We start from the raw sequence: 20331 nt of genomic DNA on the forward strand, positions 1-20331 counted from the left end.
CTTTTAGTCCCTCTCTTCCAGCCACTATGTTTTTCTCTATTCACATGTTGGATATGGGCACAGAATGCCTTGATCATGCTCCACAAATGGGGGGAGGGTAAAGATTGTATGTTGCTGTTGTTCACACGCCATCGCAGAAGCATGGGTGACCAGGAATGACATTGCTTGGCTCTACATCTGGACAAGAACTAACATCAAATGTGTACCTCTTATTATTCCACTAAATCTGAAAAGGAAATTAAGCAATATGATAGTGGAGAAATTTAGATTGAAGATGTGGGGAGAAATGCAGATTTTTAGAAATGAGACTATGAGGAGATTTAAGGAAAACATGAATGGCTTGGCGGGGGGAATTAAGGTTTCCTCTGAATTTTTGAATCACATTAATTTTTTTTTAAATCATGATCCAGCCACAGTTTACTGCAAATTTTTCTTTCTCCATTTGCTCTAGCCTCAAGATATCCAGAAATGTATCCTTAAAGGAGTAATTAATGGATTATTACAGGAATGGAAAGGGTAACTAGCTTTTACATATGTTTTACCATGCCAGTAATTTTTAAAGTTTCTGTTGGAATGAAATTCTGAAAAGTGTTTAACATGTAACACAAACAACAATTTAAAATCATACAGCCAAATTTCACTTTTTATCAACAAGAAGAACGTATTCTCATCTGGTGTATATATTTATATGGAGACAAGTTACAAAAAGGTTTGCAAACAGTAAGTTGCTGCTCCCTTTGCACTTGGTCACCCTGGGAGCAGCAACTGAGCAGCTGGCTGAGCAGGAACCAAGAAGCCTCTTGCCCATGCTGGCCTTACGGCAAAGACCAGTCCAGGTGAGAGGCTTTTCAGTCACTGCCCAGACAGCTGCCTGATTGCTGTTCGCATTGCAGCCAGTCATCCTAGGAACAGCATGTCACAACCAGCCAGCTCAATTCTCAATGCAAAGACATTGCTGTGGTGAAAAAACAAAAGAAGACACTAAGAGAGAAGTCACTGGCAAAGTGTTTAATTTGAATCTAACCAGTTCCAGACCCCAACATAATATTAAAACAGTATCAAAACTCCTCCTCCCCCCACATATTGACGCACAAACCTTCATCCCCACCTGCTCTAATGGTTTCTTATCACCCACCTGCCCTTCCTACTTGCCATTCCTAAGCTCTAACAGTCTACAGTTCTTTAAAGATAAGAAAAAACCTCCCCTACATTCCATCTCTTTGCAGAAGCAGACAGCATTACCAAGCAGCCCAGGCTTTGATGTTACATTGCTTATATCAGCCCATCCTCCATCCAAGACATGCTCTTTCCTTACACACAATACAAGATATCTCCCCATCTACACAGGATCACACAGCCAAATACATTGCAATACAGAAACCCCTCCCACAAACAAAATATATCATGGCAGAACCAAACATGGATTCTGAAACCCCAACTGCCTGAGCAGTGATTGAGAAATTTCTTACCTGTGGCAGCCTTGCAGCGAAGGACAGAAAAGAGCCTCAAAACAAATCTTCAAACAGAGAGTGCAGTGTGAAAATCAACTGTAATTTATCAGTAAATTCCATTGTGTTTTTTTCTGTGCTTGATTATAATTAAGATATTTTTGTATTACATAATGGCACTGACTCTCTTGGGTTTTTTTAAATTAAGAAATTAAAATAGTATTATCAACTACTGTGAGTGGGTAATTCTGTTTTAATGTTCTTCAGAAAAGAAGCTCCTAGACAGAGTAAATAGCCTCTGAACATTCATTTTATGCACAGGGGTGAGTTGTGAAGTGACCAGGTTTGCTAATGACACAATATTATTTAGTGTAATGATCACAGAAACTGATTATGAAGAGCTTCAAAAAGATTTTTCCCCATACAGGGAGAAAGAGTATTAAAATGGCAAATGAGATTCAGTGTAAGCAAAGTTGAGTTGCACATACTGGTGTAAAAAAATAAATAAATTCCAACTTCATGCATACAGTGATCAAGCTCTGAGCTGGAGGTAACTAAGGCTGCATCCACACTGCAGAAATAATCCAGTTTGATACCACTTTAACTGTCACAGTTCAGTTCTGTGGAATTCTGGGAATTGTAGTTTGTTGTGGCACCAGAGCTCTCTGATAGAGAAAGCTAAATGACTCACAAAACTACAGTTCTCAGAATTTCATAGCATTGAGCCATGGCAGTTGAAGTGGTGTCAAAATGGATTATTTCTGCAGTACGGATGCAGCCTGAGTGAAGGATCTTGAGGTTGTGGTTGATAGCTCAATGAAAATGTGCAGCTGCTTTAAAAAAAAAAGTCAGACTCTACATTGGACATTATTGATCTTCCACAGTGAAGACAAATACAGAAAATTAATTGGGCATCTCTCCAATCTATCTAATTCTCTTTTAGCATTTACCACATTCTTTTTTCAAAAGATCTGACCACTTCAGTATTTCTCACATATTTAAATTTGTAGTCATAATGTTAATATCAATAGACTTTATGCATATGAACATTAAACTTGCATGCAAACATCTGACCCAGTAAATTCTTAATTATTTATATTTAACCAACCAAAACATTTTTCTTTGATTTTTCTGAGTCAGTAAACGATTTTGCTAAATATTTTGAAGCAATCATCTCTTCAGAAGTAAGTTCTTGTATGTAGTCTGGAAATAAATAAAAATACTGTATAGCTTTTGTGATTGGCCCACACTCATTCTGACTGGTGAAAAAGGAGTTGGAATTACATATGGAATTACAAATGTATTTATGGTGTGCATATGATCCCTTAAATTGTACCTTTCTTTTTATATTCATTAATTTGCTTTCAGACCACGAACAAAAGATGATCTTAGAGCATATTTTATACTTCTACAGGTAGGTAAAATGTGTGTGTTTACTTATTATAATATATTTGTCATCCAAAGCTTTTATGCAGCAGTTTGTTTTATTTATACTGTTCTTAATAATTGCTAAGGTGGTCTTATTCATAGTACCTCTATAAAGAACAGCACAGCAGCTATGAAGTACATAAGATCATAAATAGAAAAGCCAGATCATTTTTTCTCTTTGAGTCATATTGCCTCTGTGCTCATAAGCATATTCATTTGTGGGTTAGGCAGCTTATTGCTTTACACAATGGTGAATGTTATATATGTAAGTTGATTGAGTACTATATCTTCCAAATTTGCTTACCTTGGGTTGAATACACCTTGTTACACTGTCTTTTTCAAATTTTAGCTAAAGAGGCATCTTCTGATATATATCAGAGGTAACTAACTTTCACCAAACTCCTAAATTGTTATTTATTCCCAAGATACCACCCCCCCCCCTTGGGCATATCATTAAGGAGGGTTTAAATCAGATACAAAGTTTATTACCTTCACTGTATAGATATGCATTCAATTCCTGCACCTTTGGCAGAAATGCCCGCTGCCTGTCTTCTCGGATAAGACTCCATCAACTTTGCACATTGGATCCTGTGAATTTTTGCCTGTTCTTCTTAGTAAAATGGTTTCAGCTCTGTCATGTTGGATGGCACCATTCGTGAATGGGCCTCTTCTCACACGTTCTCAATGAGGCAGAAGTTTGGTTTTTGAGACTGGACCTTTCTAAGATATTCAGGTCCTTGTTTGTAAACCACTCTAGTGTTACTTTGGGTGTGCAGTTAGGAGTCATTGAGCTGCTGGAGGATAAAATTCTTTCACAGTCCCTGATCCCTTACAGACTTAGAAAAAAATTCCTCTAGAGTTGCCCTGTAGTTGCCTCCATCTTGCCCTTTGTCGTGGGAAGTTTCCCAGTCTGGGATACCACATGATACTGCCACCACCATGCTTCACCATGAGGATGGTCTTCTCAGGACAATGAGCACTGCTGGTTTTGTACCAAATATAGGGTTTGGGGCAAGGCCCAAAGTTTAGTTTGGTCTAAACAGACCTGTCAACCCTTTCTGGCATGTTTCCTGTGCATTTTTGAAAATTCCCACTTCCCCATAAATCCCTTCTTTTTTGGAGTGTCTAGATGATAGTTGTCCCATGAACAGTTTTTCAACTGCAAATCACTCCTGCTCCTTCAGACTTACTATTGCTCTCTTGGTTGTTTATCTGACTAGTCCTTACCCACTTAACTGAGTTATGATGGCCTTCTCCAGGAGGAGACACAATTCAGCACTATTCTTTCAATTTTGTAATAATGGATTTTATCTTCACAGTTTGGGATATATTTTTTAAATCCAACCCTGATTGATGGTTCTGCCCAACTTTATCCTGGAGTTGTTTTGATAGCTCCTTGGTCTTTGTGAAGCTTTTTGTTTAGATAAGCTCTCCAATAAACTCTAGGGCTTCCAGCAAGAGGTTGTTTAATCAGGGATTATGTGGCATGCAAACTGTATATAGGGGCACTGCATTCAACCCCTTATTTGACTCCAAGAAGCAGTGGGTTGTACCACAGCTTATGCAAGCATTTTAGAATAAAATGGGTATATACTTATGGAACCAACAAGTAAGATGTTGTGTGGTATTTTATTTGCATATGTATAGTTACACCTACACCTGTTTTGTATTAATAGAATGAGGGAGAGAAGAAAAGAAATGCTAGTTTTTTAAACAAGCAAAAAAAAATTAAAAATAATTATCTATTCTTGCTTGGCAGTGATGGTTGTTTGTAGGGATAGGATTAATGTGCCTATTCTGTCTTCTAAATCGATATGATTTGTGCTTTGTCCTGTCCTGACTTTGTTGCAGCTCAGCAGTGCAGCATAACAACTATTACATGATACTCCCCCCATGGCTATTGAATTCTCATGAAATTCAGTAAAATTCTTTGTGCAAGGGAAGGGGGAAGCTTTGAGCGATAAGATGAGAATCATGTATAGCAAAAATTGTTATGCTGTGTAGGAGTTATTATATCCCAAAAGCTTATTATGAAATTTTTTGTAATAACATTTTCATTAGAAAGGCATAGTTTATTTTTGTACTGACAAAGTGTTTTTAATCTTTTTCAGAATCCTCTGTTTAGTAACACATCAACGTATGTCATTTATGCTCACTTGCTAAGACAGATTGCTGCCTTAACTGAAGGCGATCATCACTTCCTAATTCACTGGTTTAAAAAGTAAAGTATTTTCTGTTGTCTAGGATGACAAATTTAAATGATAATTGTAGGGAAGGGAGGGGAGGGGAATTGACTCTTATTTGGGGGGAAAGGAATACTGTGAAGAATAGAATCTGCAAAGCAGCATAACATATATACTCATGTATAAATCTAGAAATTTTAATTAAACATTTTATCCAAAAATCCTTGGTCAACTCATCCACGGGTCAATGTAAGCACTGGACTTTAACTCTTATCAAAAAAAGGGACAATACCCTTCTCTGAACAGAGTGGCGAAAGGTGAGAGCTTAGTCTATTCCAGGAGACCCTAAAAAAAACCCAACCCCTTCTATTTTCCAGCGATGGAGGTGGAAACATCCTATAACGTGGGTTGTTTCTATCTCTTGCTCTGAAATAGGCAGGAAAAACAGAGTTGAAGGAGTCAATGCCACCAGAGGGAGCAACCCCCTCCATCCCTCAGTCTTTTTCCTGCCTCGCTCCAAGTAGGCTTTGTTTTTCCTTTTCTCCTTCTTTGTCTTAAAGACTTTAATATTTCTTCTAATATTTCTTCTATTCTTCCTCTATTCATAATCTGTTCTCTCCTGCCTTGACAACTACCTGCAAAAACAGCTATGTTTTCTTTAGTCTTGCTCTATCCCTTTGACTTTCTAAGGGCTGAGACAAAGCCAGGCAGGGAGAGACAGTTCAGAAGCTGCTGGGCTGTGAGGCAACTAGGCCCAACTCCAGCATTAAAGAAGAAGAAGACTGCCCAGCCATGTCTGGCTGAAGCCCAGGTGCAGCCGGAGGAGGGAGATCCCTCTGTCCTGGACTAGATGCGCTCCACTGCAATCTCCAACTCCGGGAAGGGGTCTGCGCAGTGAGATGGACATCCCGAAAGTAATTGGCGTGGTGGAGGAGGGAATATTCCCTGTCCTTAACCAAAAGGCGCCACACCGCAGTCACCATCCCCATTATATATATATTATATATATATAATAAATACAAATAAAAATGAGGGCCTTTCAGTAGCTCCTGAAATCTCTTAGACTTTTGGGGTCTGATGATTTTTTTTATTATTACTGTATTTGTTTTTATGGTATTATTGTATAAGATAATTAATATATTGGAGTTTAATGACACCTCAGTGCAATTAAAGCTGGAGAATCCTGATCTTCCTCAAGGGAAGGATTTTCCTCCCCCCTCCAAACCTGGGCCTTCAACACCAAATATTCCATTTTCATACAGATTTTATGAAGGTCATAAGGCCTCCATAGATTGTTATTGTGAGACCAAATCCAATAGCTCTGTGTGTGTATATAGTTACAGCTCACCTCAACTTGTTATGGGAATCATCAGATCCCACTTGTGATTGCCATAGTTTATGCTCAATGAAAGTTGTTTCTCCTGTTTTCATTTTTTCTAGAGCTATGTGTGGCCCACAGCACTTGTTAAAAACAAACAAACAAACAAAAAACACTTGAGGTCAAAATAAAGTTCTGCCAGAACTTTAAGAAATGGTTTAAGATAGTGGCTATTTCAGGAGACACTAGCCTAAATGTGATTTGATACAATCCAAGACCACAACTAGTTTAGTTCCACTACAACAACAGATTTGATCCAAGAAATTTACACATAGATGTCCATTACAAACAAAATCTGACATTTCCACCTCTTACTGGAGACAAATTGTTTAGAATAAAGTCTCTTGGCTGAGTCTAAGGATAACAAAAAGACCTTACCATCTTTTATTTTTAAAAAAAAAAAAGGAGGGGGGGTTCCTTTCTATAATACATTCCTCAAATGAAGATTCCTGTATTGTCGAAATATGATAATGGAGAGCCAGAGATCAAGATTGCTCCATCTTTGTGACTGACCATTTTGCAGTGTTACTACACAATGGTTAAGATTTTTAAATTACATTTTCGAGGCCACCCCTCCACTCGAACTAGTCTACAAGAAATCGGTCTTGATTTGCCACAAGTCAAAGGTGACTTTTCTTAGACCAGGGCCTTCAATCCTAGAGACACTCTTCAGAGCTGTCTTCACAAAGGTATCAGTTAAGAGTGGGATAAACCTGCCACATTACACCTAAATTCGGTGTCTGTTAATTATCATTTACCTTGACAGGTAATAGCAAAACTGCAATTCTAACCAATGGATGACTCAGTATAAGCCCTGGGTTTCTCCCATTTATACTCAAGCTTGATGAGACACACATTCCCCCTCTCTTTCACACACATATACAGTATACATGTATATATACATACACTGATAAAATAACAGATAAATGGTCATAAACAGCATCCTCCTTGGCAATTAGGGCTGCTTCAACTATATCATTTCTCAAGGGCCGACCTTATGTGGGCTAAGATTTTATGATATCCCTCATAATCAGGTGAACATAAACAAAACTGCTGGCATGTGGATGCCTGTTCTAAACAACTTTGATAATTGTGATTGGTGATAAACTCTTTAAACAATCACTGGATCCAATATTGATAAAAAATTAATGATAAGGGAAAATCATTTGCTTTTTCACATAAAAATAAAAAATGAGGTCTCTTCACCAGGGACAATCCTCCTTTTTCCCCTATATATACAGTTATGATACTTGTTTTACAAGAGACAATAGGTTTTACAAACAGTGGTCTGAGCTTACTTACCAACCTTCCATCAGTCCCAAGTACTGCTTCACCTAAACCTATAATAACAATATAAGTGACAATACCTATCTTGTCAAACAATGACACAAATAGCCTCAGTCCTGGCTGATTGATGCTAAAGGGTGGGAGGAAGACTGCAGTCTTTCTTTCATCCTTCATAACAAATTCAGCAGACCTATGGGTCCTCTGAACTCTAAAAATTTGCTCACATATACATATACCATTCTCATCACTATTTCATTGCTTCCTCAAGATACTGGAAAGCAAAGATTCATTGGCTGATACTAAAAGCCAAAAGACATCTGATTAATATTGGGACAATTAAAAAAAACTATAAAAACAAAGAGGCTTGTTCCAATCTTCTTTAATTCTACATTTAAAACAAACAAAAACAAAACTTAGAGTGTGGTGCTAGAGCTAAAATTGGTCAGCTGGTTTATTAAAAACAAACAAACAAACAGGTTCAGACTACAGATTCTCCAGAAAACCCTGGAGGCACTTCAGCTCCATGATTTTGTGTGTCCCTGTTCTTAGCTGTACACTGCTCCCTCGGGTTACGAAATTAATTCGTTCCGCGGCCGCTTTCGTAACCCGAAAAGCCTTCGTAAGCCGAATTGCCATAGGCGCTAATGGGGAAAAGCCGCGTTTCGTGCGAAAAAGCGCCGAAAAGCACCAAAAATTTTCTTCGTAACCCGAAAAAACATTCGTAACCCGGAACAATTATTTCCAATGGGATTTTTTCGTATCCCGGAAATTTCGTAACCTGGGTATTTCGTATCCCGAGGTACCACTGTAGTTGTTTCTGCATCCCAATCCACCTACCTCATCACAATTATCTACACACTGCTTACCAGGGAAAGCTTTTTCCATACAAAACTCTACCATTCAGTCTGTTGTTTTCTTCAGTTACACTCACTACACTGATAGGAACACATTAAAACAGTGAGATCTTCATGTATACCCATAACATCATAATGTCCTGATTAGATCTGTTTCTCTTCCATAAGATCTAACAGATGTTGAGTTGTGCTTTCCTTCCTATCCAGAAATGGTTTTCTGCTAACTCATGAAAAGAACAACCTAGTTCCATTTCAGAAGCTACAACACTTTGGAGTGGTTGTAGACGCATTGCTGACCAGAGTCTACCTGACCAAACAAAGGGTAAGATCCATGAAGAACACCTTCAGGCAGGTAGGTTGTTCTCAGTTATCTGAGCTAGTGTTACTGGCGCACCTACAGTGCCTGATCTGCTTCAATTAATAATTTGTCATGAACACGAGGAGCCTAAAGTGGTTCCTCTAGCTATTTCAAAAATAGATGTTACGGATAAATCACTTGTTCTGACATATATCAAATAAGTTCAAATCCCTTTGAACTGTGGTTGTTGCTGCCAATCGAGAAGGATTGTCTGATTTGGCCCCTGATGGAGTTCCAAATAATGGTTGAGGCCAGCTTAGGGCGATGCTAGTCATTTTGTTACTCCCAATAAGCAAAATGAATAAATAAAAAATACGACCAACAATCTCTACTCCACAATATAAATTGGCTTCAATTAAAACCAATAGTGTTTGTTTTCAACCACAACTACTAACAGCTCAATTCTGATTCAAATTGACACGTTTACATTAAGGGTTCATATACACCAAATGACTGACCCAATCCAGGTCACTCATGACAAAATCAACATTTCTAATAACTTGATTCAAGAAATGATTTCAACATCTTTTTGTCACAATCAAAACAAGGCTATGATAAAGTTGTGGCTCGTCTTGGATGCATTGTAACATGCTACAAGAAGATTGAGATATCTCTGTTGTGATCAGTTGTTGATCACTCCATTTACAGTGCAGCTACTTCCTCTGCACTACCAACAATCACATCCATCTAAGATAAATTTAAGACATGACATGGTCTTCATCTTCCACATTTACATGCCACCTCTGTTGTTGCCTTTAATCAAAAGAGGCTTCCTTTGGAAGACACATCTGGTGGTTCTCACATAAGTGATATGCCTCAGTTCACCCACCCATTAGTTGGGTAGCTTTGGTAAGTCCCACGTTATAGGATGTTTCCACCTCCATCGCTGGAAAAAGGAACATTGGTTCTTACCTGTGAGATGTTCGTTTTCAGCGATGTAGGTGGAAATATCCTCCCCACCCAGAACTGAGGAGGCTGTTTCCCTTGGCTGTGCAAGGGTGGTTGTTAGTTATTTTTAGTTTGACTTTATGATAGTTTCTATTGATTATACTTAGATTTACATTAAATGCTCTGTGAGTTTGTTTTCTATCCTCGGCTGTAATATTGACTGATGGATGGTGGGGGTTGCTCCCTCTGGTGGCAACTCCTTCAAGTCTGTTTTTCCTGCCTATTTCGGGGCAAGAGATGGAATCAACCCACGTTATAGGATATTTCCACCTACATCGCTGAAAACGAACATCTCACAGGTAAGAACCAATGTTCCTTTCTCTCTGCCACAATGCCGCGTCTGACCTTTTGGAATGCTTAGGCAAGAAAATGGCAGCAGTGGCAGCTCTTTGGCACTTCCTCTCAAAGGAATGCCAAGAAGAATCAGGCTTTGAAGGTTATGAATAAGCTATTTGTATCTGTTTGTCAGCTTTCCTAGGTTGAAATCAGGCAAAGTTATCACATAAAAATTAAAGGCTATAATCACTGCTACCGTAGAGCCTCCACAGACTGGCATTATTCGTCGACGTGGGGGCGTGATGTATGCATGCCGGCTGCCCCCACACTGGCATCATAACGCGCAGCCAACTGCATGACAGAGGCATAACGGCACTCCATTAACTCAGTGTTTAAATGTGCTGTGCCAAAAGAGCACTGAAAAGCCGCCTCCACCACCACGGCTAGGGCACCCTTTCTGTGGTGGCTTCTGTTTGCTCCACGGAAAGGCCGGATTGGGGCCGCATCGTGCGGTTGCCATGGCACCAATCCAATGAGGAAAGAGGTGGTACGGAGCCGTCCCTTAGGAGCTGTTTGTTGAACCCTGTAGTCTCCATTTTCTTTGCTTTGCCTTTTTGTCCTTTTTGACATGTGTGCATTCTCTTAGCCCTACCTGTAACTGGTCACCTACCACACACATTGCATAGCCACCATTTATGGTAGTTGCCTCCTCATATATCCAGCCTTTAGGGTAAGCACAAACAGTTTTGTCTTCCTTAATTTTGTAACTTCTTTGGCATCATTTTCCTTTGCTTTATCCTTTATATCCTTTCTTACATGCTCCTATATTTTACCTTCAACTTATCCATGGGTCATATCAAAATCCATAATTTTGGCCCTGGAATCTACCCTCACCTTATACATGTGGCCAACTTATAGTCCAGTGTATATTTATTCCACTTCATGCAGAGTTCTGTAAATCTTACCTCTTTGTTTTTAAATAAAAAATGGGCAAGCAGTTCTGAGCAGAAATAGGTTGGACTGGGATGAGTTATGGGCTAAACAGACAGCTCCAAAGGAGTGGCTTGCTGACGCCCCTTTGAGGACCGGATTGGGGCTGCTGCAGCTGCACACCATGGCCCCAATCCGGCGATTTGCCAGCTCCAAAAGAAGTGTCAGAAAGCCGTTTCTTTTGGAGCCAGCAAAAAAGCCACCCTTCCTGTGGTGGTGGCATTTTTACTGCATTTCTTCGGCACAGCATGTCTAAACAATATTGTTGACACCATTTTGATAATAGTCCTTCCAAACTGGCCCATAAGAGACAAGTGAGCCCTTGGTATCCACTGGGGTTTGGTTCCAGAACTTCCTATTGATACCACAATCTGTGGATGCTTAAGTCTTATTATATAAAATGGCATACTAAAATGTTGTCCCTTATTTAAAAATGATAAAATTAAAGTTTGCTTTTTGGAATTATTATTTGGAGGGAGAGATATTTTCAAGCCATGGATGAGGAAATCCATGGATGTAGAATCCATGGCAATTATTGTATTGCTAACCATTTAATAGTATTTTGAGATATATTCATTCTTCATGGAGACTGTGGCACAATTTTTTTTGGCATGTTTTGAACTTTTAAATACGTTCAGAAAGAATTGTGAGTTTCAATGATATTCTATGAATGTCATGCAATAAACAAAATAACATCAGATTATTTCTTCTAGGATGTCACAGAAGAGATTCAAGCAGGTGATAGAGAGGCTCCTCCAGTTTATCTCCTTACGTCTGTTTCCTGCAAAACCTGAAGAGTTACCTCTTATGGAAAAGTGTACCTGGTGGATTCCATCAGCAGCCAAAGTCTTGTCTTTATTTAGTAGGTTTTCCCAGGTCAATTAGTTTTTGTTTCTTCTTCTATTATGATGCTTATCTCACTGGAGTTACTTTTTATTATAGAAAGTATCTCAATATCTGCAGCCAGTAACCTAGCTAGTAGGTCCAATCTATACTTCCCAGAGTTTTTTGTGGGTTTTTCGGGCTATGCGCCCATGCTCTAGAAGAGTTTCTTCCTGACGTTTCGCCAGCATCTGTGGCTGGCATCTTCAGATGCCAGCCACAGATGCTGGCGAAATGTCAGGAAGAAACTCTTCTAGAACATGGCCACATAGCCTGAAAAACCCACAAAAAACTGTGGATGCTGGCCATGAAAGCATTCGGCTTCACATATACTTCTCAGAGCTTGGAAAGGTTACTTTTTTTTACTAGAAATCCCAGAATTCCCAACCAGAATGCCCAGCCTTTCCAAGTTCTGATATTAGCATGTTCCCTTGTTCTCATCTCTTTGATCTCCCTTGTGTGACTCTCAGTCTCTTCTCCTAGGAATATATGGCGGGATACAGACCGCCCAAAGCAGGCGGTCTCCCGCTGCCCTAGTTTGTTCCACTGGGAAGGCCCAGCCTCCAAACCACGGGGCTTCCCCGTGGAGCAAAAAGAACCCTTAAAAATCAGGTTCTTTATGCTATGCCATTGTGACGCTGCAATGCACTGATGGCGCATTTGCGGTGTCACAATGGTGCTGGGACGTGCAGACGCTAAGCATCCGCCACGTCAAAATGGCAGTGCCCATGTGTACTGGGTGCCGCCATTTTGACGTACAAATTACGTACTAGGGTTGCAGGGCGTATATAAACAGCGCCCCGACGCAACCCTAGTACGTATGCAGGCTGGCGCTTTCGCCGGTCAGTACAGCACCTATATTTGTTTATTTAAAAAGTTATCTCAAGTGTAGTTATCATGGGATATCAGGACAACATACCATGATATTAATTTAATGAATTTAAAACAATTTTAAAAAGTGAAAAATTATTTCAAAGGACTTCCTTAGAATTATCCACAACAGCTCTGCCAGTCATGAGTCCTGTATCAAATGTATTTATCACATGCATTTGGATTTTTTTTTTAAAAAAAAATCATTCCTTTTTCCCATTTCTAAAATCCACACTTTTGGTAAATATTATATTGCTGATACCTTCTGCCTCAACAACATGTTTATGAACATTATGTATAACTGAATATTGATATAGATTAGATATAGATATGATGCTGCCATCAGAACAGAACACAGAATGGTTCTCAGTCAGCAAAGGGGTCAGGCAAGGCTGCCTATTTACTCAACCTGTATGCAGTAAATATAAAGGACAAGCTCAGACTCAGGCAGGAAAAGTGAAGATGTGAGGAAGGAACAGTTAACAACCCAAGATGCAGACAACACAGTACTACTTGCAGAAACAAAGACTTGGAGCAATTACTGAAGGCAGTCAAGGAGGAAAGTGCCAAGGCTGGATTAATACTGGAGAAGAGGGCTGAGGATACTGGGGACAGCCAAAAAGACAAACAAATGGGTTCTGGAATAAATCAAGCTTGACCCATCTCTGGGAGCTAGGATGACTGAATTTGGCCACATCCTGGGGAAAAATTAATCCTTAAGAAAGGCAATGATGTTAGGAAAAGTGAAAAGCAGTAGAAAGAGAGGAAGACCACATGCCAAATGGTTAGACTCAGTTAGGCAGGACACAGGCCGGGGCCTGCAATACCTGAGCAAAGAGGTTAAGAACAGGGAGTCTTGGAGAGCTTTCATCCACAGGTGTGGGAATCAGTGAAAGATGCCTGCTCTCCCACTTCCTGCTGTGGAACTCAGGGAGTGTTCTTTCTGGCAGGGGGATCCATTGTGGTGTTTGAACTCTCATATTTCCAATTCCATGGGCTGAGATAGTTTTTCTGATAGTGACTGTGGCAGGCTGTTCATATTTGACCACGGGTGTTATAGCATAAATGCAGTTTGTTTACGGAAAAATGTAAATGTTTTCCCATAGTTCATGAAAGGTTTATGAAAATTGAGCTGGTCATATATAATTGACATACTGAAGAAAAGGTTGCCTTCTCACATGATTCTCAAAGCAAGTTGCTCATGGGAATCTAAATAAATAATTTCTAGACCAACATATAACAGAAGAATTGTCTGATATTCCGTGATTTACAGAGTTATTTTACAGACAGAAATTGCTTGTTGTAGTAAAGAAGTTACACATCTTGATCTATGGGTATTATTTGAAGTAAAGAACACATCCAGAACTGTAGTATACATTTCTACATACCCTCTGACAGCCAAACTTAACGACAAAAAATGTGGAGGAGCTAGGATAGTGTCTGGTCTTTCACTTTTTGTTCTAAAATGAATAGCAAACATAGTGGTAAAATTCAAAGATAGGCCGTGTTAGTGTGGATCAGTATGCAAAGGGATCTTGTAGCACCTTTGAAACAAAGAAAGAGAAAGAAAGACGTTGTTAGCATAAGCTGTCATATGCTTAGGTCTTTTTCTTAGTTTGTCACAAAAGTGCTACAAGATCCCTTTGCATACCAAGCATATTAGAGTAGCTGTATGCAGAAATTCAACAACAATAGCCAATAAATGTCCAACTGTAAATTAGCTCCTTGCATTGATTTTAAAACACCAAGGACATGGATATAATACAAATAAAAGTCTTGTCTTTTCCAGTAATATGATATAACATAAACTATTAATTTCTTCTTTTTTTTTTGACAGATCTTAATTTCATTTCTCTAAACAAAGTTAATTGTCAAGCACCATTCTGAAAACTCATTATTTGAATATGTCTTGCAGATGCTTCAAATAGTCTAGTTAACCCTCCTGTTATTCCATATACGGATTTCTATAATTCCACATTAGATCATATTGATCTCATGGAAGAATATCATAATTGGCAATGTTATGGAAATTCTCATAGGTAAGAAAAATGTGAGAATTTAGTGCTATTGAGGGATTACTAAATGTAATGGGGGAGATTATCAATATTTTCATGGTTTGCTTCCACATAAAATTGTCCAATATTTATTGTTGTACTCATGTCATCATTTTGAATTATAGGTATTTTGAAAAGTAACTTTTTTCAGAACAAGCCTCTTGCAAGAGATTATAGGTTATGATAGATTATCAATTTGGTGCAGTTCATTACTCTTTAAAAACAATTAAAAAGTACAATACTCATCCAGTTATATATATCAACTTCTTTTTGAGCCTTTAGTGTAGTACTTACTCAGACATATATTTTCAGCAATGTGTATGTCCATTCACAGGAACCTCTGAGAAGACCTCAGCCAATTCTGTTTTTAATCTACATTTACTATAATATGTACTGTTTGAAGTATTAAAGTTAGTGCTTACTAGACTCACTTGATTCTGCGAGAAATATAAGCACTGTCTATTTGTCTTTAATTAGAACAATAAGAATTTTTGCCAACTAGTTTTTAAGTCGTAATTTATTGGGGTTTCTTGTATTCTGAGGCTGCCAAAATTGAAATGCACTTAATGTGTTGTATTTCTCTTGCATGATAAATATTCAGTGGTTTTTTAATGTCAGGTATATTGCTTTCATTGAATGCATGATTAGTGGTTTTGTATTCAGCTGTTAACACACTATTAGCTATTCACTGCTGACCTTTTCCTTTGTATTGTAGCAAATTGTCCCTCCCAAAGTAGGTTCCTATTTCATTTTATAGGAAGTAATTGCACTTTAGTTGTCAAAGAAAAACTTATGTTTTATTGTGTGTTGTGTATAATTGATGGTAAAATTACACATTATCCCAGCACCTTGTTTGCATTCTATATTTTTTACATAACAAGAAAATATGGTTGGAAAACATTCTTCCTCAAGAGCATAACACCGGTCCAAACATGAAAGATCTGTTTCTGTAATAAGAGACAAGGGCCATGCTCACCCATTTTCTGCTACATGAGAAGCTTAATCACAAGACCAGCATTTGTTGTGGTTTTGCTTTGTTTTGTTTTTGGTTGGCTAGTTTGGTTTGGTCTGTCCTTGAGTACAGTTGAAGCTACATCTTAAAACTTTTTTTAAAAAATTATGTGAAGAAAGCCAACTAGGAAATAACTGAGAATGGCACACAGCCTTTCCAACTTCTAGAGACTACATTAAAGTAGTTAGGCAGAATAGGTGCAAAGGAAATTCCAGGAAGCCATATCTTGGGGAATTATCACTACATAGTTTGAGTATGGTCTTTTTTAATTTCTCTGATCCCACCATAGTTACTGATACAAGTTGAGACCTGATATTCCTTTGGATAATATATTTGTTCTAGGCCGGTGGTGGAAAACCTTTTAGAGACTGAGTACCCAAACTCAAATGCGTTCCTGCATCAGGTGTTATGCGGTGCTGGGGGGGGGGGGATTTCCGGGGGGGAGGGAGACAGCACTTTCGGGGGCGAGACTTCCTCGGAGATAGCTGGAGGGGGGAGGGAAGAAGAGGAACAGGTGCGTGTCTGTTCCTTCTCTTCCCCCTGCCCTCCCAGGCCTTCAGCTGCTTCCTTGGAGAAGGAAGAGGTGAAGGCCTGGCATGGCAAAGAGAAGAGTTCCTCTTCTTCCCCCCCGCCCTCCCAGGCCCTGGGCCTTTAGCTGTCTCCGGAGAAGTAGCTAAAAGCACGGGAGGGTGGGGGAAGAGGAGGAACAGGTGCATGGCTGTTCCTACTCTTCCTCCGCCTTCCCATCTCACCACATGCCCTCAAAAATGGCTTCACATGCCAGAGAGTGCACGTGTACCATAGGTTTGCCACCATGGTTCTAGGCCTTTGCATCCTTTTTCAGTAAGACTACTGACCTCAAAGAATCTTGAAGGGAAATTCACAATTAAATGTTGGCATATTCTTCAAAAACATCTATTTTCCTGCATTTAAAAAAAAATCTCATCAGGTTCTATGGTTTCTACTATAGCTATGCTTTAGTAACCATTACTTCTGTGTCAAAACATAAGTCAACTGTAGTATTCTATTCTGTTTTGAAAAGAGAATCTGGAATGTTTTGTATTGAAAGTCCCTCAACAAATCTTATGAGTAGGTAAGAAGAGGCCACCAATTATAGCACCAAATAATTAGCTAGTTTTTACAAAATTTGACAGACATTGATTTGCATATCCCTGTTTATTATTATGCTCAAGTGATTTGAAAGTCATGGTCAACAATGTTTTCAATCCCATCAGCATCAAGCAAGCTGGAGACTTTGTACAAACAGGATGATTTCATCCTTGCTCCTCTGGATTAGCATCCAAAATTGAACTCTATAATGTTTAATGCTGCGCATGAAGTCCAAGACTTCACACTGTCTTCACTCCACTCTGGCGGATAAGAAAGGCAAGAAGCTTGATACCATAGGGAGAAAGTTCTACTTCTCATCTGCTCTCATCCCCAAGATTTCAAACTATCTGTCATGTATGGGTGCCTACAACCATTTACTCTGGGAGAAGATGACTACATTCCTGGCCAGGCTTTATTAATGAGAACTATAGAATGGCTTCTCTCCTGTAGTCAGAGGCTTGGAAGTTGGCAGATCATCAGATTATGACCTGTAGGCATGTTGCTGTTTATAGAGGGAAGGCTATGGCTGTTACTCTCTGTTGGCACGTATGGCTTCAGTCCTCAGGCCTGTCGTGTTAAGGAAAAAGCCACATGGGTTATACAGTAAGAGAAATAAAACTTGTATGTGAGAGTCAGAGTGACTCAGCAGAAGCCAATGGAGAACCACACAGGTGTGAATGGTAAGACAATTAACAGGTCCAGAGTGCCAAGGACAAGAAATGCATAGTGGATAATTGGACACACCTGACAATTGTTAAGTGGTCAAGGCTGAGATGATGAAATCATTAATTGTGGGATGAACAAGGAGAACCAATGGGAATGATGTACACGCCTACTGGGTGGAAACAGACCACAGTACAGTGGTACCCCGGGATACGAATTGATCGCGTTACGAAATTTCCGGGATACGAAAAACTTAGATTGGAAAAAACTGTTCCGGGTTACGATATTTTTTTCGGGTTACGAAAAAAATATCGGCGTGAAATTCAAATGCAAAGCGCGGCTAGCGGCTTTCCAGCCGCTAGCCGCGCTTCGGAAAAGCCTTTTCGGGTTGCGAAATGTATCGGGTTACGAACGCCGCGGCGGAACGAATTAATTTCGTAACCCGAGGTAGCACTGTAGGTGGTACCATGATTTGGCTATAATAATGACTATAGATCCCAGTGCATTTTGTGGGTTGTAGTTGTGAGTAGTTGGATTGGAGAGTGAGGAGTTGAGTATTGTTTGGAGCTGTGTATATAGTAGAATAAAGTAGATCTTTTATATAAGACTACTGAGTTGTCTGGTGTCTTGGGTGAAGCTACAAGAACCAGCAGGACCCTGGTGAAGAAGGGTGAAGACTTCTGTGGAGGCAAGAGTGAGAAGGCTTGGAGAGTTTGTCGGGGTCTTCAGCCTGTTCTCTGCAACTCTTGCAAAGATACAACAACTGGCCAAAACTGGTCAGCGTGGTGCACAACCAGGTGGTGAGTTCCAGGCCAGGTGAAGAGCCACAACTCCCATCATCCCTGACATGTCGGACCAAGCCCATGCAGTCATTGAAGACTTTCCTTTCGATGATGTCAGACTGTTCAGTTCAAAGACCAACTTCAGGCTGGAGCACACCCACAAAATGAGGTCAACAGTGAGGAAGTTCAGGTTCTAACCTTTGGTACAACCTCCTTCCAGGTCCAGGTATGGCGGCTTCAAGTACATGCACTTCTCAAGACAGTCTTAAAATTCATCAAGATGGTAGTTACCATTTTGCTGCCTTCTCGACACAGAAGCCTTTGACTGGGTCAGAAATTTAAGTCTGGACAACTGAAGAAAATTCTACTGACAGTTCAAAGCACCATCTTTGACTTCCTGTTTGATGACACTTTGGCTGCCATTCCTCCATCTGTCCCACCAATGCCTTCTCTGCCGCCACTCTCCGTCATGAATGTTTTGGAGCCTCTAGCCACTGTTCCACCAATGCCTTCTCCTCCATTCCACAATTCCCCTTATGCTGGGGGGGGGGGAGGTCTGGAACAGATCCCCAGTGTAAGGGAAAGGCAGACTGTACTGAACAACAATACCATGGTCATGTACTGTTTGAACAAGCAATGTGGTACTCAATCTTGCATCCTCCTTCATCTCACTCTTCAGATTTGGGACTGGTGCATAAAGAGGAGCATCTTGATCTTGGCTGTCTATCTTCACGGAGAGGAGAATGTCTTTGTGGATGCCCTCAGCCAGAAGTCACACTCCAGCCATGAATAGATGCTCCATCCCAAGGTTCTGAAGCCCATCTTCCAGCATTGGGATTTGCTCTTATGACTTGTTTGCTTCAGTTCACAACATCCAGTGTCAAGAGTTTTGCTTGAGGATACATCAGGGCAGGGCAGGAGCTTCCTTTTCAACTGTCATGGTCTCAAGATATATGCCTTCTCTCTATTCCCTCTGCTGACTAGAGTCATTGCCAAGCTTTGTCAGGATCAAGCAAGGTGCATCCTGATTGCTCAATGGTGGCCAAGACAACATTGGTTCAGCCACCTTCTGCACATGCCTTGAGGGTGATGTCTTCAGTTGCCATGCAGATCAGACCTTCTCACCATTTACAGTGGCCATGTCAGACACCCAAACCTTGACATCCTTCACCTGTTGGCATGGAGAATCCTTCCAGCTGCGATGAGGAATATCATTGATGCTGTCAATCAGCCATCAACCAGGAGGTCCTATGAGTACAAGTGGGAAAATGTTTGTCAAGTTCCTGCTTTCACTGTCCATCTGATGTCAACATTTTATATGTACTAGCTTTCCTGCTCACCTTATCAAATTGAGGTCTTTCCTTGACCTCAATTTGTTCTTATCTGGCTGCCATCTCGGCACATTTTCAGTCATTGGGCAAGCCTTCTTGTTTTGTTTTGTTCACCCCATAGTTAATAACTTCTTGAAGAGTTACAGGCTTCTACACCCTCCTGGGTTGGGCCCAACCCCAAAATGGCTCTAGACCTGGTGTTGTGCCAGCTCTGGCAACTTGTGACCTCTGTTTTCTGTCTTGGAAAACTGCTTTTGTAGTTGCCATTGTGACTACTAGGAGAACTGGTGAGTTGTATGCCTTGCAGGTGGGCAAAACTTACCTACAATTCCATCCCAACAGGGCAGTGTTGAGACTGGACATTACCTTCCTATCAAAAGTCGTTGTGTCTTTTCAGTTAAACCAGGACATTGTGTTGCCTTCCCTTTTCCAAATTCCTGCTTCAGAGTGTGAGAGGTGTTGGCACCTCCTCAAGGT

The 20331-nt window shown here is 40.1% G+C and overlaps 1 protein-coding gene across 6 annotated transcripts in view; it reads left to right on the forward strand.

Annotated features, from left to right (window-relative positions):
- HECTD2 (HECT domain E3 ubiquitin protein ligase 2) overlaps positions 1-20331 on the forward strand; it is a 71761-nt gene that overhangs the window by 33720 nt on the left and 17710 nt on the right. For all 6 annotated transcript variants that reach the window (XM_042456664.1, XM_042456661.1, XM_042456665.1 and 3 more), the window contains 5 exons: positions 452-516; positions 2817-2862; positions 4988-5097; positions 11864-12012; positions 14818-14941. In XM_042456664.1, the coding sequence (XP_042312598.1) occupies positions 452-516; positions 2817-2862; positions 4988-5097; positions 11864-12012; positions 14818-14941 (494 nt within the window). The remainder of the gene's footprint in view (positions 1-451; positions 517-2816; positions 2863-4987; positions 5098-11863; positions 12013-14817; positions 14942-20331) is intronic.

Source organism: Sceloporus undulatus, chromosome 3 (genome assembly GCF_019175285.1).
Source record: "Sceloporus undulatus isolate JIND9_A2432 ecotype Alabama chromosome 3, SceUnd_v1.1, whole genome shotgun sequence".
In the NCBI taxonomy this organism is placed as follows: domain Eukaryota; kingdom Metazoa; phylum Chordata; class Lepidosauria; order Squamata; family Phrynosomatidae; genus Sceloporus; species Sceloporus undulatus.